General features: G+C 44.4%; 1 protein-coding gene across 1 annotated transcript in view; it reads right to left on the reverse strand.

Annotated features, from left to right (window-relative positions):
* LOC115660508 (neural-cadherin-like) overlaps nt 1–24,078 on the reverse strand; it is a 154,479-nt gene that overhangs the window by 51,673 nt on the left and 78,728 nt on the right. Inside the window, exons 10-16 of the mRNA XM_030581981.1 lie at nt 20,224–20,396; nt 19,062–19,230; nt 18,012–18,182; nt 15,740–15,912; nt 5,844–6,011; nt 4,813–5,062; nt 4,567–4,694 (exon numbers count right to left, since the gene is read on the reverse strand). Of these exons, the coding sequence (XP_030437841.1) occupies nt 4,567–4,694; nt 4,813–5,062; nt 5,844–6,011; nt 15,740–15,912; nt 18,012–18,182; nt 19,062–19,230; nt 20,224–20,396 (1,232 nt within the window). The remainder of the gene's footprint in view (nt 1–4,566; nt 4,695–4,812; nt 5,063–5,843; nt 6,012–15,739; nt 15,913–18,011; nt 18,183–19,061; nt 19,231–20,223; nt 20,397–24,078) is intronic.

Here is a 24,078-nt window from a genome sequence, read left to right on the forward strand (position 1 = left end):
GTTTCTGGGCAAGGCAGCCTTATTCCGTCCACCATGGTAGGACACTTGACCACACCATGCATGTAGCAAGTAGTCTGGTATCATTGCACGACAAAGCCTAGCTGCGTATGGTCCCAGTGCTGCTGGCATTCAAGCAACATCCTTTCTTTCTCTCGCTGTGTTATCCTCAGGAGAGTGATATCATTCATGGTAATCTGGTTGAAATTCAGGAATTTAATTAAGGGGACAGAGATGGCCATTCCTACTGGGCTGTTTGCCTGTTGCTTAAAAGAAATCCTTCCTTGCACATAGCCAAGCAGGGGGCGGGGAAGGGGGGGGAATGGCGCTGAACTTTTTCGTGTTTGGCTAGCAGGGATCTTCCTTGCTACCAGCCACGCGGTGGGGGAGTAAGGGGGGTGATTAGCAGTGATCTTCCATGATACCAGCCATGCAGTGGGGGGAGGGGTAAAGCGATCATCCCACAGAATTGGATGGGGGGAGTGGTTTCTGATGCTGCATGTTAACAGGAAAGAAGCAGCACTGAACGGGATTTGCTTGGTATTTGGGAAAGGAGGGCAGTGTGTATATGAAGGCTGCAGAAGCCGAAAGACAATGGCTTACCATGGCCACATGCAAGCTGAATTCTGCTGCCTGGACCTGCGTCTGTGAGATCTCTAACACCAGAGCCACAGGCACTCAATATTAAGATGCAAAATGCGACCTTGTAGTGAAATCACATGTGCTATGTAAGGTGAATAGTGTTGTTCACCGTGAAAGAGTATAAGCATTGTCCTGTAAAATGTATCTTTTTTAAATACTTCTCTCTCTTTTTTCCCTCCCTCATGCAGCTGCAAATTTTTCAAGCCTCCCTAACTCCATCCCGAAAGCTATCTCAGATAAGGCAGCAGAAAAAAAAGACGCAAGATGAAATGTTCTTGGAAATCATGGAAGTGACCCGCAATGAAAGAGCTTATCTGAATGAGTGGAAGGACGTGGTAGCAAATTACAGGAAAGATGCCAGTGAACGTGAGGACAGGAGGGACCAACGTGAGGATAGGAGGGACGAACTTGAGGAGAGGAGGGATGCTCGAGAGGTGGCGGCAGGAAGATCAGCGGTGGCGGGATGCAACGCTGGAGCTGTTACGTGATCAAACTGACATCCTCTTACATCTGGTGGAGCTTCAGGAACAGCAGCAGGGTCACAGAGTGTCGCTGCAGCCCCTGTATAACCGCTGCAGCCCCTGTATAACCCCTCACCATGTTCCATATCTTCCTCACTCAGACGTGTAAGAACGCGTGGGGGTAGGCTTCATGCACCCGCCCACTCCACCTCCGTGGACAGCCCAACCAAAAGGCTGTCATTACTTTGAAATTTTTATAGTGGCCTTTTCCTTTCCTCCTAACCACACCTGGGCTACCTTGTCAGTTCTCTCCCTCTTTTTATAATGATTTTTTAATAAAGAATACATGATTTTTAAACGATAGTGACTTTATTTCCTTAAGCAAGCTGTAATCGAAGGGGAGGGTTGGCTGCTTACAGGGAATGAGTCAGTCAAGGGGGCAGGGGTTCATCAAGGGGAAACAAACACAACAGTCACACCATACCCTGGCCCGTGATGAAACTCATTTTCAAAGCTTCTCTGATGCGCACCGCTTTGTGGTGTGCTCTGCTAATCGCCCTGGTGTCTGGCTGCGCGTAATCAGTGGCCAGGTGATTTGCCTCAGCCTCCCACCCCACCATAAAGGTCTCCCCCTTACTCTCACAGAGATTGTGCAGCACACAGCAAGCAGCAATAACAAAGGGGACATTGGTTTGGCTGAGGTCTGAGTGAGTCAGTAATGTGCGCCAGCGCGCCTTTAAATGGCCAAATGCACATTCTACCACCATTACGCACTTGCTCAGCCTGTAGTTGAACAGCTCCTGACTACTGTCCAGGCTGCCTGTGTATGGCTTCATGAGCCATAGCATCAAGGGGTAGGCTGGGTCCCCCAAGATAGCTACAGGCATTTCAACATCCCCAACTGTTATTTTCTGATCTGGGAAGTAATTCACTTGCTGCAGCCCTTTAAACAGAGTAGTGTTCCTGAAGACGCGAACATCATTAACCCTTCCTGGCCATCCCACGCGGATGTTGGTGAAACGTCCCTTGTGTTCCACTAGTGCTTGCAGCACCATTGAAAAGTACCCCTTGCGATTTACGTACTGGGTGCCCTCGTGCTCCGATGCCAAGATAGGGATATGGGTTCCATCTATTGCCCCACTACAGTTAGGGAATCCCATTGCAGCAAAGCCATCCACTATGACCTGCACATTTTTCAAAGTCACAACCTTTCATAGCAGCAGCTTAATGATTGTTTTGGCTATTTGCATCACAGCAGCCCCCACAGTAGATTTTCCCACTCCAGATTGATTCCTGACTGACCGGTAGCTGTCTGGCATTGCAAGCTTCCAGAGGACTATTGCCACTCACTTCTCAACTGTGAGGGCTGCTCTCATCTTGGTATTATGGCGTTTCAGGGCAGGGGAAAGCAAGTCACAAAGTTCCACGAAAGTGCCCTTACGCATGCAAAAGTTTCGCAGCCACTGCGAAGCATCCCAAACCCACAAAACCATGCGGTCCTACCAGTCTGTGTTTGTTTCCCAGGCCCAAAATCGGCGTTCAATGGCTAGAACCTGCCCCATTACCAGCAGGATCTCCAATGCGCAGGGGCCCGCCATTTGAGAGAATTCTATGTCCATGTCCTCATCACTGTCGTCGCCGCTCTGCAGTAGCCGCCTCCTCCTCTCCTGGCTTTGCAGGTCCTGGTTCAGCATAGACTGCACGAGAATACGTGAGGTGTTTACAACATCCACAATTGCGGTCTTGATCTGAGCAGGGTCCATGCTTGCTGTGCTATGGCGTTTGCAGACTTCACCCAAGAAAAAAGGCGCGAAACGCTTGTCTGCTGCTTTCACAGAGGGAGGGGTGAGGCTGTACCTAGAACCACCCACGACAATGCTTTTTGCCCCATAAGGCACTGGGCTCTCAACCCAGAATTCCAAGGGGCGGGGGAGACTGCGGGAACTATGGGATAGCTACAGGATAGCTACCCACAGTGTAACGCTCTGGAAATCAAAGCTTGCCTTGGTACATGGACGCACACCGCCGAATTAATGTGCTTAGTGTGGCCGCGTGCACTCGACTTTATACAATCTGTTTTACAAAAACGGTTTATGTAAAATCGGAATAATCCCGTAGTGTAGACATACCCTTAGTTGCTGTAAATTCTTTTAGCTCCATTGACTTCCGTGGAGCTGCAATAACTTGCGCTACAGCTAGGATCTAGGCTTTTAACACTGTTCCATAGCATAGTCCTAGAATTGACCTATTCTGTCCACAATATCAAAAAACTTTCTAGAACAGGGGTGGGATAAAATGGCGTCTAAATTAGCTGTTACCACTCAAGAAAGAAATCTTGGAGTCATTGTGGATAGTTCCCTGAAAACATCCACTCAATGTGCAGTGGCAGTCAAAAAAGCAAATAGAATGTTGGGAATCATTAAGAAAGGGATAGATAGTAAGACAGAAAATATCATATTGCCTCTGTATAAATCCATGATACACCCACATTTTGAATGCTGCATACAGATGTGGTCGCCCCATCACAAAAAAGATATATTGGAACTGGAAAAGGTTCAGAAAAGGGCAACAAAAATGATTAGGAGTATGGAATGGCTTCCGTATGAGGAGCGATTAATAAGACTGGGACTTTCCAGCTTGGAAAAGAGACAACTAAGGGGGGAATATGATAGAGGTCTATAAAATCATGACTGGTGTGGAGAAAGTAAATAACGAAGTGTTATTTACTTCTTCTCATAAACACAAGAACTAGAAGCAGCAAAGAATCCTGTGGCACCTTATAGACTAACAGACGTTTTGGAGCATGAGCTTTCGTGGGTGAATACCCACTTCCTCAGAGGCATCTGAGGAAGTGGGTATTCACCCACGAAAGCTCATGCTCCAAAACGTCTGTTAGTCTATAAGGTGCCACAGGATTCTTTGCTGCTTTTACAGATCCAGACTAACACGGCTACCCTCTGATACAAGAACTAGAAGTTACCAAACAAAATTAATAGGCAGCAGGTTTAAAACAAACAAAGGAAGTATTTTTTAACAAAATGCACAGTCAACCTGTGGAATTCCTTGCCCGAGGAAGTTGTGAAGGACAAGACTATAACAGGATTTAAAAAAGAACGAAGTTAATGGAGGATAGGTCGATCAATGGCTATTAGCCAGGAGGGCAGGGATCCCTAGCCTCTGTTTGACAGAAGCTGAGAATGAGCAATAGGGGATGAATCACTTTATGATTACCTGTTCTGTTCATTATTTTTCTGGGACACCTGGCATCTGAAGACAGGATGCTGGGCTAGATGAACCTTTAGTCTCACCCAGTACGGCCGTCCTTATGTAGAAATTGAGGGAGCCCAAAATTATTAAGGACTTTTGAAAATCCTTGCCATCAACATCTTTCTTAATTCTTAATAGGAACACAAACGCTGTTCTGAGAGTTGTGGTATAATCTAGGACTCTTCAACTCTTTGCTTACCTTACCATTCTGACCCAGGTCTAGGTCGGTGGCAGAGACTTGAAGAACAAATGTCCCAATATCAGCTCCCTCTGTTACTGAGGCTTCATATATTGATGAAGTAAAGAAAGGGACATTGTCATTGACATCTAAAATATTCAAAAAGAAGAGTTCATTATTCATAATTAAATGTATGTGAGAATTATAAAACTTGTAGTAAGTCTTTTGGCTAATGTACTACAGTGTAATTGTTACCATGTTACACACCTGTTATATTGACATGGACAGTAGTGAATGCTGCCAGAGGCACTGCAGCAACATTCTGGGCCCGAACCTTCAGCACAAAGCTTTTTGTTGTTTCATAATCTAATGGCTCAGCTACTAGGATTGAAGCAGAACCATCTTCTCTGTTTGGAGTCAGATAGAAACGAATTGGCATGTTGGTCTCTGGAACAAGTCCATCTTCTAGATTATAGGTCACACGAGGGTCACCCATGGGAGAAGTTGCTTTAATTGTCTGTGCAGTTGAAAACGTTCAAATAATGAGTTTTGCAGGGACAGAATTTTTTTTAATACAAGTTATGTGCAGCCCCCTCCCCAAATTCTTCAAAACTCTGTAAAAATCTAATCTTGTTCAATGTATTTCTGTATTATCAGGCAGGTCAGTTTCAATCTAAGATTACCACTCACCACAGATTACCACCCATCCCTGCCCTGATTTTAACACTTGCTATCTGGTCACTCTCTCTCTATATATATATATAGCAAGTGTAAAAAATCAAGCCAGGGATGGGGGAGTAATAGGGGCCTGTATAAGACAAAGCCCTATAAAACTGGGACATTTGGTCACTTTTTATATATAATATATTTGACAATTATTTGACAAAGTTGTGTTAGTTTCTGGTTCTGTGCAACCAAACAGAATGAGGCCATCAATATAAGAATATACATTGTCAGCCCTATAATCCTATTAGATAAAATCACAAAATTCAAAAAAAGAGCAATTAAAGTCATGATGAGACAGAATCCCATATTTAAAGAAATATTTAAATAGGAGTTTTTATTTACTAATACTAAGCTGAGTTCTGTTCTCACATCTGTCCAAATATACTGAAGTCAAGTGGAGGTTGCATAGATATAAATGAGAGCAAGGACTGGCCCATTATTTTAAACATTCTCAGAAATTAAAGTGACAGCAGATCAGTAGACGTTTCACGCTTTAGGATTATAAAAACTATTAACAATTTTTAACCAAAGATGCATTTCTTGGTATTTCACAATCTATAAAAACAACTTACCACAATGTGAGTATCTCGTGTGGTATTCTCTGGAATGACAACTTCATAACTGTCTCTTTCCCACTGTGGGGGCTGATTTTTTGCACTAGTAATCGTTACAGCCAGCTCAACCTTACTGCTCCTGTTTCCTCCATCTGTGGCAACAATCTCTTGAGTTGTAAATGACCTCTAAGTGAAAAAAATACATTATTTCATTACTGGGTTTTCTGATCAGGGTTTGAGTTTGTTAATTATTTCCCCTTCAAAAAAAGACAGTTACCTTTTCTGTAAATGGTTTTCTTCGAGATGTGTTGCTCATGTCTATTTCACAATAGGTTTGCATGCTGGCCACATGCACTGGTGTCAGAATATTTTCCCCTAGCAGTACCCATAGGGGAGCGCCCCTAGAAACCTCTAGAGTGGCGCCTCCATGATGCAGTATAAGGGGTGCTGTGCACTCCCCCCACCCTCATTCCTGCTTGCCGGACAACTCCGACAGAGGGGAAGGAGTGTGGGATATGGAACAGACAAGAGCAACACATCTCAAAGAACACCAGTTATGGAAAAGGTAACTGTTTTTTCTTCTTCGAGTGATTGTTTATGTATATTCTACAATAGGTGATTCCAAGTTATACCTGTTGGAGGTGAGTAGAAAGTCACAAATTCTCAGGATGGAGAACTGCCCTGCCAAACCCAGTGTCCTCCCTGGTTTGGGAGACGATTGCATAGTGCAAGTGTGAACTGAAGACCATGTGGCAGCGCTGCAGATGTCCTGAATGGGGACATGGCTAAAAAGGCAGCAGATAAGGATTGCGCCCTAGTCGAGTGTGCCCTTAAAATCAGTGGCAGAGGGATTCCCACCAGGTCATAACAGGTACCAATGCATGAGGTGATCCAGTTGGAGAGCTGCTGGGTGGAGATCAGCCGACCCCTCATGTGTTCAGCCGAGGAGATGAACAGCTGCCAAGACTTCCTGAATAGCTTAGTCCATTCCAAGTAAAAGGCCAGAGCCCATCTCACATCCAGCATGTGGAGGCAGCGCTCCTCACTGGACGCATGGGGCTTGGGGCAGAGGACCGGCAGGAAAATGTCCTGACCCATGTGGTAGGCAGAGACCACCTTCGGGAGGAACGAAGGATGTGGGCGGAGCTGGACCTTATTCTTATGGAACACCATGTACAGGGGCTCGGAGGTCAGCGCCCTGAGTTCCGAGACCCATCTCGCTGACGTGATCGCCACCAGGAAGGCTACTTTCCACAGGAGATGCGACCAGGAGCACATAGCTAGCGACTCAAACGGGGGACCTGTCAACTGGGCCAGCACCAAATTCAGGTCCCACTGTGGGACTGGGGGCCTAATGTACAGGAAGAGACAATCCAACACCTTAAGGAATCACCCAGTCATGTCATGTCATGTCATGTCATGTCATGTCATTGGAGAATACCGTGTGCTCCTGCACTGGTGGGTGGAAGGCCGATATGGCCGCCAAGTGCACCTTGACGGATGAGGACGCCAGACCCTGAGCTCTAAGGTGAAGGAGGTAGTCCAAAATGAGCTTGATCGGGGCAGCCACAGGGGAAAAGCCCCGCTCAGCCGCCCTCTGGGAAAACCAAGACCACTTTGCCAAGTAGGCTCGGCGTGTGGAGGATTGCCTGCTTTCCAAGAGGATGCGCTGAACCCCTTCCGAGCATGTCCTTTACTCCCGGCCTAACCACTGAGCAATCATGCCATGAGGTGGAGTGCTGCTAGGTTGGGATGAGCAGGTTGGGTGGGACGATAATGGCCATGGTGGGGCGACCTCCAGGCTTGTGAGGGTCCCATACCAATGCTGCCTGGGTCATGCCGGGGCAATCAGAAGGACCCAGATCCTGTCTGTCTTTATCTTTTCCAGGACTTTGCCAATCAGCAGGAATGGGGTGAAGGCATTGAGAAACTGGCCCGACCAGGACAGGAGGAAGGCATCGGAGATAGCGCCCGATCCCAGCACCCCTCTGGAGCAGAACTGGGGACATTGACAGTTCTGCCAAGAACAGGTCCACCTGGGGAGTTCCCCACTCTTGGAAAAGTCTGTGCATGAGAGGAGAAATCCCTGCTCAAGCAATCTTGCTCACGAGTTCCAGGCGCCCGGTAGGTGGTAGGCCTGTAAGCAAATGTTGTGGGCTATACAGAAGTCCACAGCTTGAGGGCTTCCAGGCAGAGGATCAGGCTCCGTCTTGCCTGTTGACGTAAAACATCAAGGCCATGTTGTCCGTGAGAACCCTGACCACCCTGCCCTTCCGGTGCGAGCAGAACACCACACACACCAGCCAGACTGCCCTGAGCTCGACGTTTATGTGGAGGGCCAGGTCCTGTGCAGACCACAGACCTTGGGTCTGAATGTCTCTGTCATAAACAGATAGCTAAGGGTTAATGTCTCTTTCACCTGAAACACCTGACCAGAGAACCAATCAGGAAACCGGATTTTTTCAACTTTGGGTGGAGGGAATTGTGTGTCTGAGGTCTTTGTTTTCTCTCTGCCTGCTGTCTCTGAGCTTTGGAGAAGTAGTCTGCTTTCTAATCTTTTGTTTCTAAGTGTAAGGACAAAGAGATCAGATAGTAAGTTCTATGGTTTTCTTTTCTTTGGTATTTGCATGAATATAAGTGCTGGAGTGCTTTGATTTGTCTTCTTTTTGAATAAGGCTGTTTATTCAATATTCTTTTAAGCAATTGACCCTGTGTTGTATCATCTTAATACAGAGAGCACATTTGTATGTATTTTTCTTTCTTTTTATATAAAACTTTCTTTTAAGACCTGTTGGAGTTTTTCTTTACTTCAGGGAAATTGAGTCTGTACTCACCAGGGAATTGGTGGGAGGAAGAGATCGGGGAGATCTGTGTGTGTGTTGAATTGGCTAGCCTGATTTTGCATTCCCTCTGGGTGAAGAGGAAAGTACTTTTTGTTCCAGAACTGGGAACAGAGAGGGGAAGTCACTCTGTGTAGTTTCACAGAGCTTGTGTCTGGGTATCTCTCCAGGAGTACCTGGAGGGGGGAAGGGAAAAAGGATTATTTCCCTTTGTTGTGAGACTCAAGGGATTTGGGTCTTGGGGTCCCCAGGGAAGGTTCTTCAGGGGGACCAGAGTGCCCCAAAACACTCTAATTTTTTGGGTGGTGGCAGCAAGTACCAGGTCCAAGCTGGTAACTAAGCTTGGAGGTTTTCATGCTAACCCCCATATTTTGGACGCTAAGGTCCAGATCTGGGAATAAGGTTATAACAGTCTCCCACATGGGCTCCCCACCTCAGGTGCAATGCATCAGACACCAGTTCCATTTACAGGGGCCTGCTTCTGAACAGGACCCCCACGGAGGACCACCATTGTAGGGACGCCATCACCAGCTCAGGCACAGTGAAGACCTTGTCCATCCTGTCTCTGGCCTGGGAGAACTCCGAGGCCAACCAGAGCTGGAGGGGCCTCATCCTGCGTCTGGCATGGCGAACCACATATGTGCACACTGACATGTGACCCAAGAACTGGAGATATGCTCTGGCTGTTGTCACTGGAAACCTTGTGATTGTGTCGATGGGCATTTTCAGGGTCTCAAACCTGTCCAGTGGGAGGGAGGCTCTGGCCAATGCAGCATCCAGGACTGCCCCGATAAACACTATGCACTATACCGGGACTAATGTGGACTTGGTATCATTTACCAATAGGCCCAGGATGGCGCACGTGGACCGAAGGAGCACCACGTGATCCCGCACCTGCAACTGGGAGCTGCCCTTGACCAGCCAGTCGTCCAGATAGGGGAAGATCTGGACCCCATGGTGCCTGAGGTAGGCCACCACCACAGACATGCACTTTGTAAATACCCTGGAGGCAGTGGACAGGCCAAATGGGAGGACCGTCAATTGGTAGTGTTCCTGTCCAACCATGAAACAGAGGAAGCACCTGTGCCCCTCATATATATGGATGTGGAAGTACACGTCCTGCAGATCAAGAGTGGGGTACCAGTCCCTGATATCCAAGGAGGGGATGATGGAGGCCAGGGAGAACATGCAGAACTTGAGCTTCATCGTGTACCAGTTCAGGCCTTGCAGGTCCAGGAGGGGCCTGAGCACCCCTTTGGCTTTGGGGATAAGGAAATAGCGAGAGTAGTACCTCTTGCATTTGAACTCCACTGGCACCACTTCCACCACTCCTAGGCCAAGGAGCCGCCCCACCTCCTGCTCCAGCAGAGCCTCATGAGAGGGGTTCCCCAGGAGGGATGGGGGCAGAGGGTGATTGGGAGGGGTAGAGGTAAACGGGAGGGTATAGCCCCAGGAGATGGTGCTGAGGATCCATCGATCCGAGGTCAGCCGCGACCACTCCGGGAGAAAAGCACATAACCAGTTGGAGAAGGAAAGCTTTATTGTGGGTGGATCCCTGATATGAACTGGTAGGTTTCCCCCAGGCCTCCTGTCAAAACTGCCGTTTCCCTGCCTGTTTGCCCTTGGAGGGCCCAGGCTAGGGGGGCAGGCCGAGACTGCCTTGGCGGCGTTTTGTACAGTCTCGCAACTTTTTATAGGGGGGCTGGTATTTAGAGTGGGTGGCCTGGGTGGGAGCCTACTGTGGCTTAAACTGAGCTCTAGCCAGAGCCGGAATATAGAGGCCACTTAAGCGTAGTGCGGGAGTCTTTCAGGCCATGCAGTTTTATGTCCATCTGTTCTGCAAACAGAGCTTTGCCGTCAAACGGGAAGTCCTGCAAGGAGTTCTGCGCCTCACTGAACAGCCCAGACAGCAGGAGCCACGACGCCCTTCTCATGGACACTGCAGAGGCCATGGACCGTGTGGTCAGGTCCACCGCATCCGATGCTGCCTGCAGGGTTTCCCTGACAGCCACTGTACCCTCCTCCATCTGAGCTTTGAACTCCTTCGTGTCACACTCCTGGAGGGAGTCCTCGAACTTCGGAAGAGAGCCCCACAGATTGAACTCATATCAGCCCAGAAGAGCCTGATGGTTCACCAACCATAACTGGAAGCTCGAGGATGAATTAATTTTTCTCCCAAATGAATCCAGCCTCCTTGAGTCTTTATTTTTCAAAGTAGGGGCTAGTTGGCCCTGTTGCTCCCTGTGGTTGACTCATCAACTACCAGGGAGTTAGGGGCAGGGTGGTGTATAGGTATCCATGTCCCTTGGCGGGCACAAAATACTTGCATTCTGCTCTCTTAGAGATGGGGGCCAATGAGGCCAGGGTTTGCCACAAGGCATTTGAAATTTTTGCCACCCCTTCATGGAGTGGCAAGGCCACCCTGCCCAGTACTGAGGTGGACAGGATGTTAAAAAGGGAGCCCAAGGGCTCCTCCACGTCCTCTGCTCGAAGGTTGAGGTTTGATGCTACCCTTTTCAATAGTTCCTGGTGGGCTTTAGAGTCCTCCTGCAAGATGGAGGAAGGAGGAGCCATAATCGCCTCATCAGGGGAGGGCACAAAGGCAGGTGCAGTACTTTGAGTGTTTACCAGCACCGGAGGATCCACCACGTGGTTGCTCTCTAGGCATGGCACCGAAGATGCACGTCCCACCAACTCCTTTCTCGAAGGCTGGGAGAGGGAGGCCCGACAACCATTCCAAGGCCCCAGCCACCGAGTGAGCCCCACCAGGTGCCCACTGGTACCACTGTGCCAGCTATGGAGCCTGATGCCACTGCACCTGCTGTGGCACTGGCAGAGCAGGCTGTTTGGCCTGGCTGACCCATCGATGGACGACTACAAAGGGAGGTGGGACTGACATATAACCTGGCACTGTCCCCGGACTAGGAGGAGCAGTGGTGCCAGGAGCTGTGCTGACCACGAGACCGTGATCTCGACATGGAGGAACGGTACCACTGGTAGCAGCTGCACCACAATCGGCTCCGGTGGACGGATCCACAACGGCGAAGCACCAGCGATTGACACCCGGGGCTGTGGGAGCAGTGCTGTGGAGAGGTCCTGGAGCAAGACGATGAATGGGAATGGCATTGAAATTCATGTTGTGACTGGCTACAATAGCCCCTCGGGGACAAGGATCTTCGGTGGTGTCTGCTTCGGTCCCCTCGCTGTCCGCTTCTCGAGGCAGACTGGTGCCTGGAGTCCCTGTCAGTTGGAACCCAGCCAGAAATCCTGGTGGGCGTCGACAGTGACCTGCGTGGACTATGCACGGGATGGTTGCTGAGCGGCGAACGGTGTCAGAAACATTCCCTCAACCATGTCTGGTACTGAGTCAGGGGCGACTGCGGAGATCCCAGCAACAGCTTGCCTCTGGACCGCGGGGCCAACATTGGCTGTGCTCCTGGTACCGGCATGGACTTAATGTCCTGGGCCGCTTGCAGGGCCTCTGGTGTGGAGGGCCTCCGGACATCTGGGGAAGCCTGCTCCAAATGGGCCGGGCTTCTCCGCTCAACCTGAATCGGAGGCCTAGAGGCCAATGGGGATCGAGGACTGCCCAACATGGCCCTAGCCTCTCCCCCAGTCTTGCTTCAGTGCCGCGGCAGTGAAGGACTCTTCTTAGCCTTCTTAGCATGCCCCACAGATGGGGAGCAGTACCAACTGGCAGATGGCACTGGGGGGGTCACCGTGCACCAACACCGACTCCATCAGGATCGCCCGGAGCCTAATGTCTCTCTCTCTCAGTCCGAGGCTTGAACGACTTGCCAATCTTGCAGCGATTGCTGAGATAGATTTCACCCAAACAGTGTAAACAATCCACATATGGATCACTCACTGGCATTGGTCACCTACAAGTGTCACATGACTTAAAACTCAGGGCGTGGGGCATGCCCCAGCCCAGGCGCACTAAACTAACTAAACTAAACTACTAACTACAGGTACTACTACACTGAACAAACAAGAGTTCTGGAGGAGAGCTGCAGCAAAGCTGGAGCACTTCCGAAGAACCTTCCCTGGTGGCAAGAAGGAACTGAGCGTGGGGGGAGAGTGCAGCCAAGGAGGTGCAATTCTAGGGGTCGCTAGAGGCGCTCCCTTATGAGTACTGCTAGAAGAACAACTTCCGACACTGGTGCACGGGGCAAGCACGCACACCTATTGTGGAATACACATGAGCAATCACTCAAAGAAGAATGTAAGCCTTAGAAAGCTTAGTATGACAGTCTAAGACTCATTGAACAATGCACCATTTAAAAAAATTGTTTCTTTGCAGAAAACAACATACAAGTACATGGTATGCACACAGTACCTGTATAGTTAATGCACTGTACCATGTGTGTACATGCACAAAACTATACATGCTGAGTATATACTTTTATACACACACACACGTTTGTGTGTATGTGAATATTTGTGAAGCTATTATCCACATCTTTTCACATCTACAACCAACCAGACATCACACTGAGGCATAATGCACCAGTGTGGCTCCCATTTTTTTCATCTTCCACTGATGCACAGTAAGCGTCCTCTTTTGACATAACCACAACAGCAATAGCTCTATGCTTATCAGAACCCATTCATTCAAGAGAAAGGCCATATCCTCAGCTGTTGTAAATCAATGTAGCTATTCTGATTTACATCCTGTGAAGATCTGGTCCTCTGGACTCTTCATCAAGCCACTACTTTCCCCCTCTGAGTTCTGCTGTAACTATAAACTATACACCTGAACTACTTCACCTGGAAAGTAAAAAATTCATTTCTATCCCTTATAACGATCTTAGTCTGACATCTTTAGTAGTTTTTGAAAGTAACTATTATAACAATTTACATTAAAAAAAAACTAATTTGAGGCAGGAGTCCTACTGATAGTTACTACTGAGTAGGACAGAACTGTCATCTTGCTATGCATATTAGCCTAGAACTATTTGAACTGAACAGTCAGTCAAAACATCTAAGGACAAACTATGGCCCCTCTAGCACAGGTGTGCTTTGCAGAACAGGAGCCCTTCCCCATCCCAGCTCACCAATTTGGGGGACAGCCCTAATTTGGCTGCAGACACTGGGGAGTGCAAGGGAGTCCATTAGCCCAGATGGCAGCAATAATGGCTCCAGAAGGGGCATCTCTAAGTGAGGTGATGTTAGAACCAAGACACTAAACTGCCCATATGCCACCAGATCAGCAATGCCACTCAGGTGCCCAGAGCATTACTGCCTCAGAGAGGGATAATCTGGCCCACAGAGTGCATACTAAATAAAGATACTATTGTTAGTACAGTCATTGGGTAGTATTATATCTTGACAGTACCCTGTTAAGAAAGTAGAGTCAAAGGGCAGCAAAGATTTAATTAATCTAATAATCCCCTACTGTACATTAGAAAAAGCTCAAACATGTAATTCCAAGTTGTGCTGTACAATTATTTTTTTTCCCAAAAGAAGCTTAAATATTATCAAGAAAAGGTTCTTCTTAATGTTCATTTCACAGTGGTGTAAATTCAGCTCCCACTAAGACATGAGACCCAGATGCAAGAAGGTGGGAAAGTTCTGCTGCTTGCCCCAGCTAATTGCTTGGCATGTTTCATAAGCATGTGTCCTAGCCTATGCAGCTCTGCTTTTGAGACCTATGGGGGCACTCAGAAACAATAAGAAAATTTTAAAAAATGAAGTGTACCTGCATCCAAATTCTGTATGCCAGCCTCACAACAGTTAAATTTAAAAGAAATAGCCAATACTTTCAAACTTAGGCATCTAAACCCTCTTTTCTTTTTTTTCTTTGACAGGAGTTAGGGCTTTTTATTTAAGTGCTTAGACATGGGTAAAGTACCAAATGTAGGCATCTAGGTTTGAAAATTTTGTCCATGGTGCTTTCATCTTCCAGACGGAATATCCATGAGAGACAACCAAGTATGTACTGCAGAGTGTATAAGGCACATTACAGTAAGGGGTTCTGTCAAGGTATTTTTTTCCCCCAGTTTGAACTTTAGCGTCCAAAAGTGGGGACCTGCATGGACACTTCTAAGCTTAATTCCTATCTTAGATCTGATAGCAATGCCACCAGCCAAAATATAGTGTTTGGCACACTTTCTGTTCCCCCAAAACCTTCCCTGGGGAACCCAAGACCCAAACCCCTTGGGTCTTAAAACAAGGAGAAATAAACCATGCCCCCTCCTTTCCCCCTCCCAGACTTTCCCCTCCCTGGGTACCCTGAGAGACTACACTGATCCAAACTCTTGGATCTTAAAACAGAGAGGAATTAACCTTTCCTCCCCTCCTTTCCCCCCACCAATCCCTGGTGAGTTCAGACCCAATCCCCTTGGGTCTTAAACAAGGGAAAAAATCAATCAGGTTCTTAAAAAAGAAAGCTTTTAAAGAAAGAAAGAAAGAAAAAGTAAAAATTATCTCTGTAAAATCAGGATGGAAAATGTTTACAGAGTAGTCAGCTCATATAGACTAGAGGGACCTCCCCCCCTCCTCCAGCCTGAAATTCGAAGTTACAGCAAACAGAGGTAAAATCCTTCCAGCAAAATACACATTCACAAGTTAAGAAAACAAACATAAGACTAATTCGCCTTTTCTAGCTAGTATTTACTATTTTGAACATAAGAGACTGTTTCAGAAAGATTGGGGAAACCTGGGGTGCACGTCTGGTCCCTCTTAGCCCCAAGAGCGAACAAAAACACAAAACAAACAGCACAAACAAAGACTTCCCTCCACCAAGATTTGAAAGTATCTTGTCCCCCCCATTGGTCCTCTTGTCAGGTGTCAGCCAGGTTCACTGAGCTTCTTAACCCTTTATAGGTAAAAGAGACATTAACCCTTAACTATCTGTTTATGACAGGTTCACAACAGCAACAAACGAACTTCAGACCCCTTGCATGCATGAGCAAAGAAGAGGAAAGGCACAGGCGTCTCTCCCCCAAATTTGTAGCTCTGTATAGAAGGCAGGTACAAGGATCAGGGTGGAGGTGGGGACATGGCCTTGACCCTGTCCATTCCCACCAGTCTGCAGAACTAGCCAGGCTCAGAGGGAAGGGCGCACTGTACCTGAGGTATGGGTTGGTTGACATACACCCAGCCTGTACTAGGATTCACTTGGAAATATGCTGGTTCTTCATTTGCTATGGAGAACGTTATGGCAGCATTTGAACCATAATCATCATCATGGGCTGCAACACGAAGAAAACTAGTCCCAACTTCTGTGTCTTCTCTCAGGAAATCTGGCAGAAGGAAAGCAGATTTGAAACTAACCCTTAACTCACTGTAGCAATATGAGCAATTCTTTAAGAAACATGAATACTTAAAGAAAAACAAATGAGAGTTACACTTTATCTACTTTGTAGCTATACCATAGGATTCAAATTGTGTGTTCTGAAGAGCTGCTATCGATTGTGGGGAAATCAAATTATCAAAATTGATAATGGGGAGAAACAACAATTAAGTACATGGAATTGTTAATTGTTAACTAATTGTTTCTCATGCGACTAGTTAAGAGAAAACCAAATCAAAAGAGAATTATTGATGATTGCTATTCATGAGACTAGACTTAGGGGAACAATTAGGAAACTATTTAACTGCTGTTTTGCCCAGTTATCAACTTCGATAATTTGGTTTGTTTTCTTTTAAGAATTTAAAAAATACATAGCACTGAGAACTCCCTTCCTTCCCCACTAAAGGAAGAGCTGGGGATCATATTTTAACTTGTGCTACCAAATATGTCTGGAACTCTGTTCTTCTGAGATATTCAGTCAATTTTCTTTAAAACCTTCCTAAACTCTTTTTTTATTGTGATTGAATACATACTATGTATGAATGAATGATACCGTACATATATTTAAATGGTATTGTAATTTACTGTATGAAACCAGAAAAAAAAACTGCATTTGAATTGTCAAACAGGCAGAAAGACAAGTAACTCAAAAGGGTGTGAAACTCTGTAAGCACAAGAGGATCTGCCAAACTTAAAATCCATGAAAATCCAGAGTTGAGTCTGAAACCTGTTATGTCTTTATTTTCCAGCATAAAAAGGACTCCAGTCTTTCAGGAAAGTGCCACATCATTCCCATTAGTGTTAATGAGAGTTATATATATAAGTTGGCGAGAAAAGACACCAATAATATAGTACTTGGGTAAAATCAAGCATTGTTTGAAAAACCTGCAACACTCAGCAAAGTAGTAGATCAGAGATATAGTTTCAGACATACCTCCAAATGTCTTTGCTTTGTGAGCAGGGGAGGCTCCAGGCACCAGCGCAGGAGGCGCGTGCCTGGGGCGGCAATTCGGCAGCGGGTACGCCGAAGGCGTGGGACCGGCAGATCACCCACAGAACTACTGCCGAATCCATGTGACCAGTGGATCTCCCACAGAAATGCCGCCGAAGGCTCCCTGACTGCCGTGCTTGGGGTGGCAAAAAAACATAGAACCACCTCTGTTTGTGAATTTAATTCAGTATTTAATATCTAATAATTACAAAATGCTTAAATCTGATAGACTGAAGCATTATTTTATAATTATGGCTTTAAATGATTTTTTAAAATTCAATAGACTAAAACATAAGCAATATTTGGAGATCTTCTCCACAGGTGCATAGAATCTCCTTTATGGCACTGACAATTATGCATGCATAATTGCATAGATTTTTTACTTTATATTTTGTAACTTTTCATGCCAATCTGTAGTATGTATCTTATGCTAAAATGGATATGAATTTTTTTTAAAAGTTATTGAAAATGCTCCTGCACATATACGGTAGCCAGTTTTCAATCAAACTGACAATATCTTTAATTACTAATTAGCTGCAAAATGTCTTTTTCCCAAAAAACTTAATTTTTTTAATAATAAAATTTAGATCCATGTACAAAATGAACAACAACAAGAACAACTTAAAACCCTAAGGAAACTTAAATGGATGAAACTCAAATGGTAAAAATGAAGCATGCTACCAAAACATGTTAACTGGAAAACAACATGAAGTAATAGTAAGGTCTGACCTTGCAAACACTTACGCACATTATTAACTTTACAGACCTGAGTAGTCTATAGACACTTGGACTACACAGCTGAGTAGAGTTACTGACACATGTAATCCTTGCAGGATTTTAACACAGAACATACTCAAGACGGACTATGGGTCAGGATTGTGTCTGATACCACCATGTGCACTGTATAATATTAAATGCACCAGTCTGACTGTAGTTGCACAGTAATTTTGCCAATACACAAGAGTAGGTGTGGGACAGGGAAACCAAAACAAAAATCTTAGACATCAGGTAACTTCACACTCAGGGTACTGAAACTCTATCCAATGACTCTCAATTACATTCATAGCGAGTGTTTTCAAATCTAGGATCATTGTCATTTTGGTCCAGGATGACAACATTTATCTGACAGATTCCAATGAGAGGTTCTGCAGCCTGGTCTGTCGCAGTCACAGTAATAGGATATTCCCTTTGGTTTTCTCGATCAAATCTCTGAAGAGTTGTCAAGACTCCTGAAAACAGATTAAAGAGTTTTAATATTATGTATTTTACTAAAGACTTTTTTTTTCTTTGAAGCCATTTGGGAATTTTTTTTTTTTGACTGTGAAGTGGTAGAAAAAAACATTTTGAGCTGCAATGTAAGGGGCTAAAAATTCATCAGTGAATTGGTGTAAATTGAGTGTTGAATTACAGAGCCCAATCCTGCCAAGTTTTAAGAATTTCACTAGCACTACTCATTTACCTAAGTTTGCACACCTAAATCTTTGCGAGATTGGAGTCCTAATTTAGAAAATGGATGCAAGCACCAAGAGAATTCTGAATGGGAGGAATTGTGCAAAACGAATCCAATTCTTAAGTGTTTGCAGAGTCTGACACATTTTGTGTGTTTTGCACCCCTGGAATCCCAATCTGGATTTACATGCTGGAAAATATGAATTTGCTAAGTATGTTTTCTGCTACAAAATACTGAAAATTTAGGGGAGGGAGGTATTTCTAGAATGTCTTTGTTCTCTGAAAGAGACTTTTGAAACCACTCTTTCAGATATGTCATTCATATTTTATAAATTGATTTTCAGATAAAGCACATTTTAAAAAAATTAAAATCTGTTTACAAATTAAAAATAAACATATCAAACTGAAGAAGTACTTCTAGATTTCAAAGAAAATAAATTCTAGTTAAGTTCAGAAGAGTTATCGAAGTAAAAGCAGAGGAAGATTTGTTCACACTATATTTATATTTTATTTCAATATAACAAATGGTTTGAGTCTTACGTTACACCAGTGTGATACTGGTCTGAGTAACTACACTGACTTCAACAGAGTTACTCTTGATTTACACTAGTGTAAATAAGATCAGATTGTAGGCCAAAAGGTTCTGAGATTTGTTTTACCTGTATCAGGATGAATACTAAACGCTGGTAAGGCACCATCTCTATGCATCATTCCATATTTCACTCTCCCATTGGCTCCTTCATCAGCATCAGTTGCCTCAACCTGCAGTACAAATGTTCCTGAAGGCTGGTTCTCCGACACAGAAGCATGTTCCCGATAATATTGACACTAGGGAAAATACTCAAACATTTTACATACTATTTTACTTTAATTAACATAAATAAACTATTCAGACATTCTGAGCTATGCACATTTATTGTTCCTGAATATATCTTGAATAATCCATAACTTCACTTTTTACTTTGTTATTTTTAAGCTATATGGAGATCCTTAGTGGCCCTATTTCTTGCAAGCAAGCAAAATATTTGGACAAAGTTGCTGCTGTCTCATATGCCTCTAATTTTAAGTGTCTTCTCTCTGATAATTAATGCCTTATATAGAATCTGCACCCTGCTGCAATTTTAATGCAATGCAGTGTCAATTTTTTTTAAAAAAAGTTTTCAATACAAGATTGCTTTGCCAAGAATAGATGGCTAACTGCACTGGATACTGAATGACAACAGGAAAAATAGCTGACAATGCAAAATATGCAATGATGTCCACCCATATATCTGAGAGCAGTACCAAGCTCATAATGTTTTAGCAAATAAAGTTAATCAGTATTCCTGAAAAAGCAATGTCAATTTATACTGCAGTCTCTCATATGAACAAAACTTCTACATTAAATTGTTTATATTCAGTATTTAATAGAGATATTAAAGGATGTAACAACAGATATAACACAAATTAATAATGAAATAAAATACATAAATACTCAATTAAAAATACAGTTTAAGATAAAATCTTTTCAATCTCTGTCCTTCAACATAAATCTAGACTCAAATTCCCAATCAATTAAGGAAGAAGTCTGCATACTTTATAGAAGCATATTTGATTATTATAGCAAGTCTACTGTACATAAGATATTACCTATCTGAGCTGGAGCTAAGGCTTGTGGCATATAAACAACTATTCATTTTACATACAGGACAATTTTTGTTTAGTAAAAGGTTAGGAGTTGTGCCTGCACCTCTTCACATACGACATACTGAACCCACTAAACCCTTATTCACTAAACCCTTATCATTTGACGTTATAACACACATGACCTAATGTATTTACCTTCTGAAATATAGGTTTGTTATTGTTGACATCATCAATTCCCACGATGACCAGTGCTGTACTAGTGAGAGAGTGAGGCCCACCAGAGGCATTATCATCAGTAGCTGTGACATTAAGTATGTACTCTGTCCCCTGAAGCTTAGGAAGTGGGCTCGAGCGAAGTCGAATTAATCCTGGAAGATCAGTGACAATAGATTTTGTTTGTCTTTCTTGTTTTTCTCCTATTTGAGAATTATTATTCCCACACCACTAGCACGAACAACCACCACTTATGCCTGATTTACACACAAAGTGGCACTGATTTAACTAAAGGTGTGATTTTAAACCAATTTAGTTAAACAGGTGCAATTACATGTACACACATTCTTAATCTAATTTAATATCATCCATGCGAGGAGCTTGATACAAACCCATTGACATCAATAGAAAGACTCGCATTGACTTAAATGGATTTGGACTATCGGGGGTGGAAGTGAGGGTGAGGTTATACCAATTTACCTCAATCAGTTTCTAAATTGTAATTTTAAACCCTAAACTGTAATTGCCAGTCTCCTAACTCTGGCTAGAGGGATAGTGAAATTTTTTTTTCCCTAGAGTGAAATTATTTCTGCCAGTGAAACCCAGAAGTCTGAGCCAGTTTCCAAATTCAAATCCCCCAATTAATAATAGAATAACCTATCGCTATGTCTAAGGTGGCTGCAAATACCCACAGGCAAGATCTGTCTTCGTTTTGCAACCAGGTAACAATACTGTACCTTAGGGCAAATCCTAATACCACTTCCAGCCCAGGTAGCTAGGCCAGGCACTGGGTAGATATGCAGTAGGAAGAGGCTGACCCCAAAAGGCCACAGAGCATCTGTGGAGCCACTCCATGGAGGCTAGTCCAGTACAATGTTTAGAATAGCCTCTGTGGGTCCTTATGCACCCCTCACAAACAAGGCAGGGAGAACCAGAGGAGCTGCCTCCCATATTCTGACACACAGATACCCTATTATACAGTGAGATTGCTGAGGTTGCAGAACTTGTCCATATGGGGACAATACAACTTATTACTATACATATAATACAATGTATGCTACTTTTTATACCACAGCACTACTTATTTTCATATGGATTTATTTCAACGAATGTAGTTATTGTGTATTTATTGCATTCTCAAGTTAAACACCACCAAAATGTCTGGCTCCTCCCTACATCCCCACAGTGGCATCACCTGTCAGGCAGGGCACCAAGGAACTGCCAGAGTAAGAGATATGAAGGGTCCATTATATAAGCACATCAGACTGCAGCAATCTGAGAAAGTACAGTGAGCAGCAGCCACTCTTTTGCACCAACATCCATCAGTCATGTCTATTATTTATCTGGCATAATAGAAATTGTCACAGGATCAGTGTCTCTCACTTTGCTTGCAAATGTCTTTTCTTCAGCATTTATTTTTGACACATAGCTCAGCTTCACCTTGGCACTTCTGTAACAGTAGGGTATGACTATTTCTTTGACATTATCTCTTAAATTAATTAGCTGTAGGCTAGTGCATAAATCTGTTTGATTTCATCAAACTAACCCAAACCAAAATATATTACTGAAGAAAGGTGTCACACCTAGATTAACTTCCAGAGACAATAGAACACTAATCTGGAAGCAATCACTACATATTCTCACACATGTACCTACTGGGCCTGAGGTGCTAAGGGACAAATTTTTGAAGGTATTTAGGCACATAAAGATGCAGACAGTCACTGGGATTTTCAGAAACACATAGGTGCCTAACTCCTACTGAAATCAATGGGAGTTAAGTGCTTTTGAAAATTGCACTAGATGCCTCTGCATCTTCAGGTGCCTAAATACCTTTAAATTCTGTCCCTAAGAGCCTGCAACTCCTATCTGAAGTTGGGATGGGTTCAATCGCCAGATTTGCAGCAGTTTCCTGCAGCATGGTACATGGCATATCTTTTTGGAACATTTCTATTAAGTCTGAAATATGTTCAGACTGTAACATTAATATTGCAAAAACACTATTTGCATTGAAATTAAACTTTCATGCTAAGTGAAACCCTATGACAGTGAAATGAACAGAAGGAAGGATCTGTGACAGCTCACTTCCCTGTGCTCAGTTGACAGAGCTCACAGTTTGCAAAGACTCAGGGTCACGTTCTGACAGCAGTTAAATCAGGTTAAATTAGGGCTATTATGTGATTAAAATAATTAATTGTGATTAACCGCACTGTTAAAGAATAATAGAATACCATTTATTTAAATATTTTTGGATGTTTTCTACATTTTCAAATATATTGCTTTCAGTTACCACATAGAATACAAGTGTGCTGTACTCACTTTATATTATTATTTTTATTACAAATATTTGCCTAGAAAAAACAAAAGAAATAGTATTTTTCAATTTACCTAATGTAAATAATGTAGTGCAATCTCTTTATCATGGAAGTTGAACTTACAAATGTAGAACTATGTACAAAAACTAACTGCACTGCAATAACTCCTCCTCCCCTGAACATGCCGTGTCCCCGCCCCTCTCCCTACCTCCCAGCCCTTCCTGCCCAGCTGCTGGCAAACAGTTGTATGGCAGTGTTAGCATGCTCCAGGAGGGAAGGGTACGAACAGGAACATGGCGCGCTCAGGGGAGGAGGCAGGGAAGAGGCAGGGTCGTGGCGGGGATTTGGGGAAGGAGTTTGAATAGGGGCAAGGAGGGGGTGGAGTTGGGGCAGAGACTTTGGGGAAGGAATGGGAATGGCGCGGGGCAGGAGGGGCCTCACAGATGGGGGAAATGGGGGTAGGGCTGGGGGAAGGGGAGAGGTCTAGCACGCACGGGAAAGAGGGAAAGTTGGCACCTATGCTCAGTCCTACTTCCTGTTCAGCCAATTGCTCAGACAAACAAGTGTGTTTACATTTGCAGGAGATAATGCTGCACTTCTTGTTTATAATGTCACCTGAAAGTGAGAACAGGTGTTTGCACAGCACTGTTGTAGTAGCTAGCGTTGCAAAATATTTATGTGCCAGATACGCTAAAGATTCATATATCCATTCATGCTTCAACCACTATTCCAGAGGACATGCATCCATGCCAATGACAGGTTTATGCACATTGGTTGCTACAGGCAATTTTGGTTACTTGACAGACTCACTCATTCAGGACAGGATAGTCTGTGGCACTCGGAATCACCACCTGCAGGCATCTGCTCTGGGAAGGTGATCTCGTATTAGACAGATGCTTAGACATGGGGCATGTAGCAGAAGCTTCAAGATAAAGAATGAAAGTCCTAGGAAACACTACAACCCCATCAGTACATGCAGGGAGACAACAACAAAGGAGAACAAACAGCCAAGGTACCACACTCATAGCAAGAAGCATTTGTTGTGGGAGACAGCATGAGCAGGTAAACAGGGAGAAGTCCCATGTACTAGGAGAGCATTGCAAGAAATGGGCAAGTTGAACCATTTTAGCAAGGCATGCAAGAGCACAGGAAGTCTCAGAAGTATTCAGTCAGATTTGTACAAAAGGGGAATGGCATACCAGACAGCGGTGGTGACACCATGACTATCTTCTTGAGTCTCAGAGCATATTAGGTTAGGAAAGCAACAAGGGACAATAGCAACTTCCGTGCATGCATCAGTGGTAAAAGGGAAATGCCATGTGCAATTTCAGCTGGATAGCGGAGCCTCCTACAGTGTGATTCATCAGGGTGAACTGGACTCGAACACACCCTTTACAAAAAGCAAATACAATCTAATAATGCACAATAAGAGCTTAATGCAGCCTGTAGGAAAATGTGATTTCATATTAACTAACCCAAAATATAACAGATGGTACCCACTGACATTTGTGGTGATGGCATGTAA

The sequence above is a fragment of the Gopherus evgoodei genome, chromosome 12 (assembly GCF_007399415.2).
Source record: "Gopherus evgoodei ecotype Sinaloan lineage chromosome 12, rGopEvg1_v1.p, whole genome shotgun sequence".
Classification (NCBI taxonomy): Eukaryota; Metazoa; Chordata; order Testudines; family Testudinidae; genus Gopherus; species Gopherus evgoodei.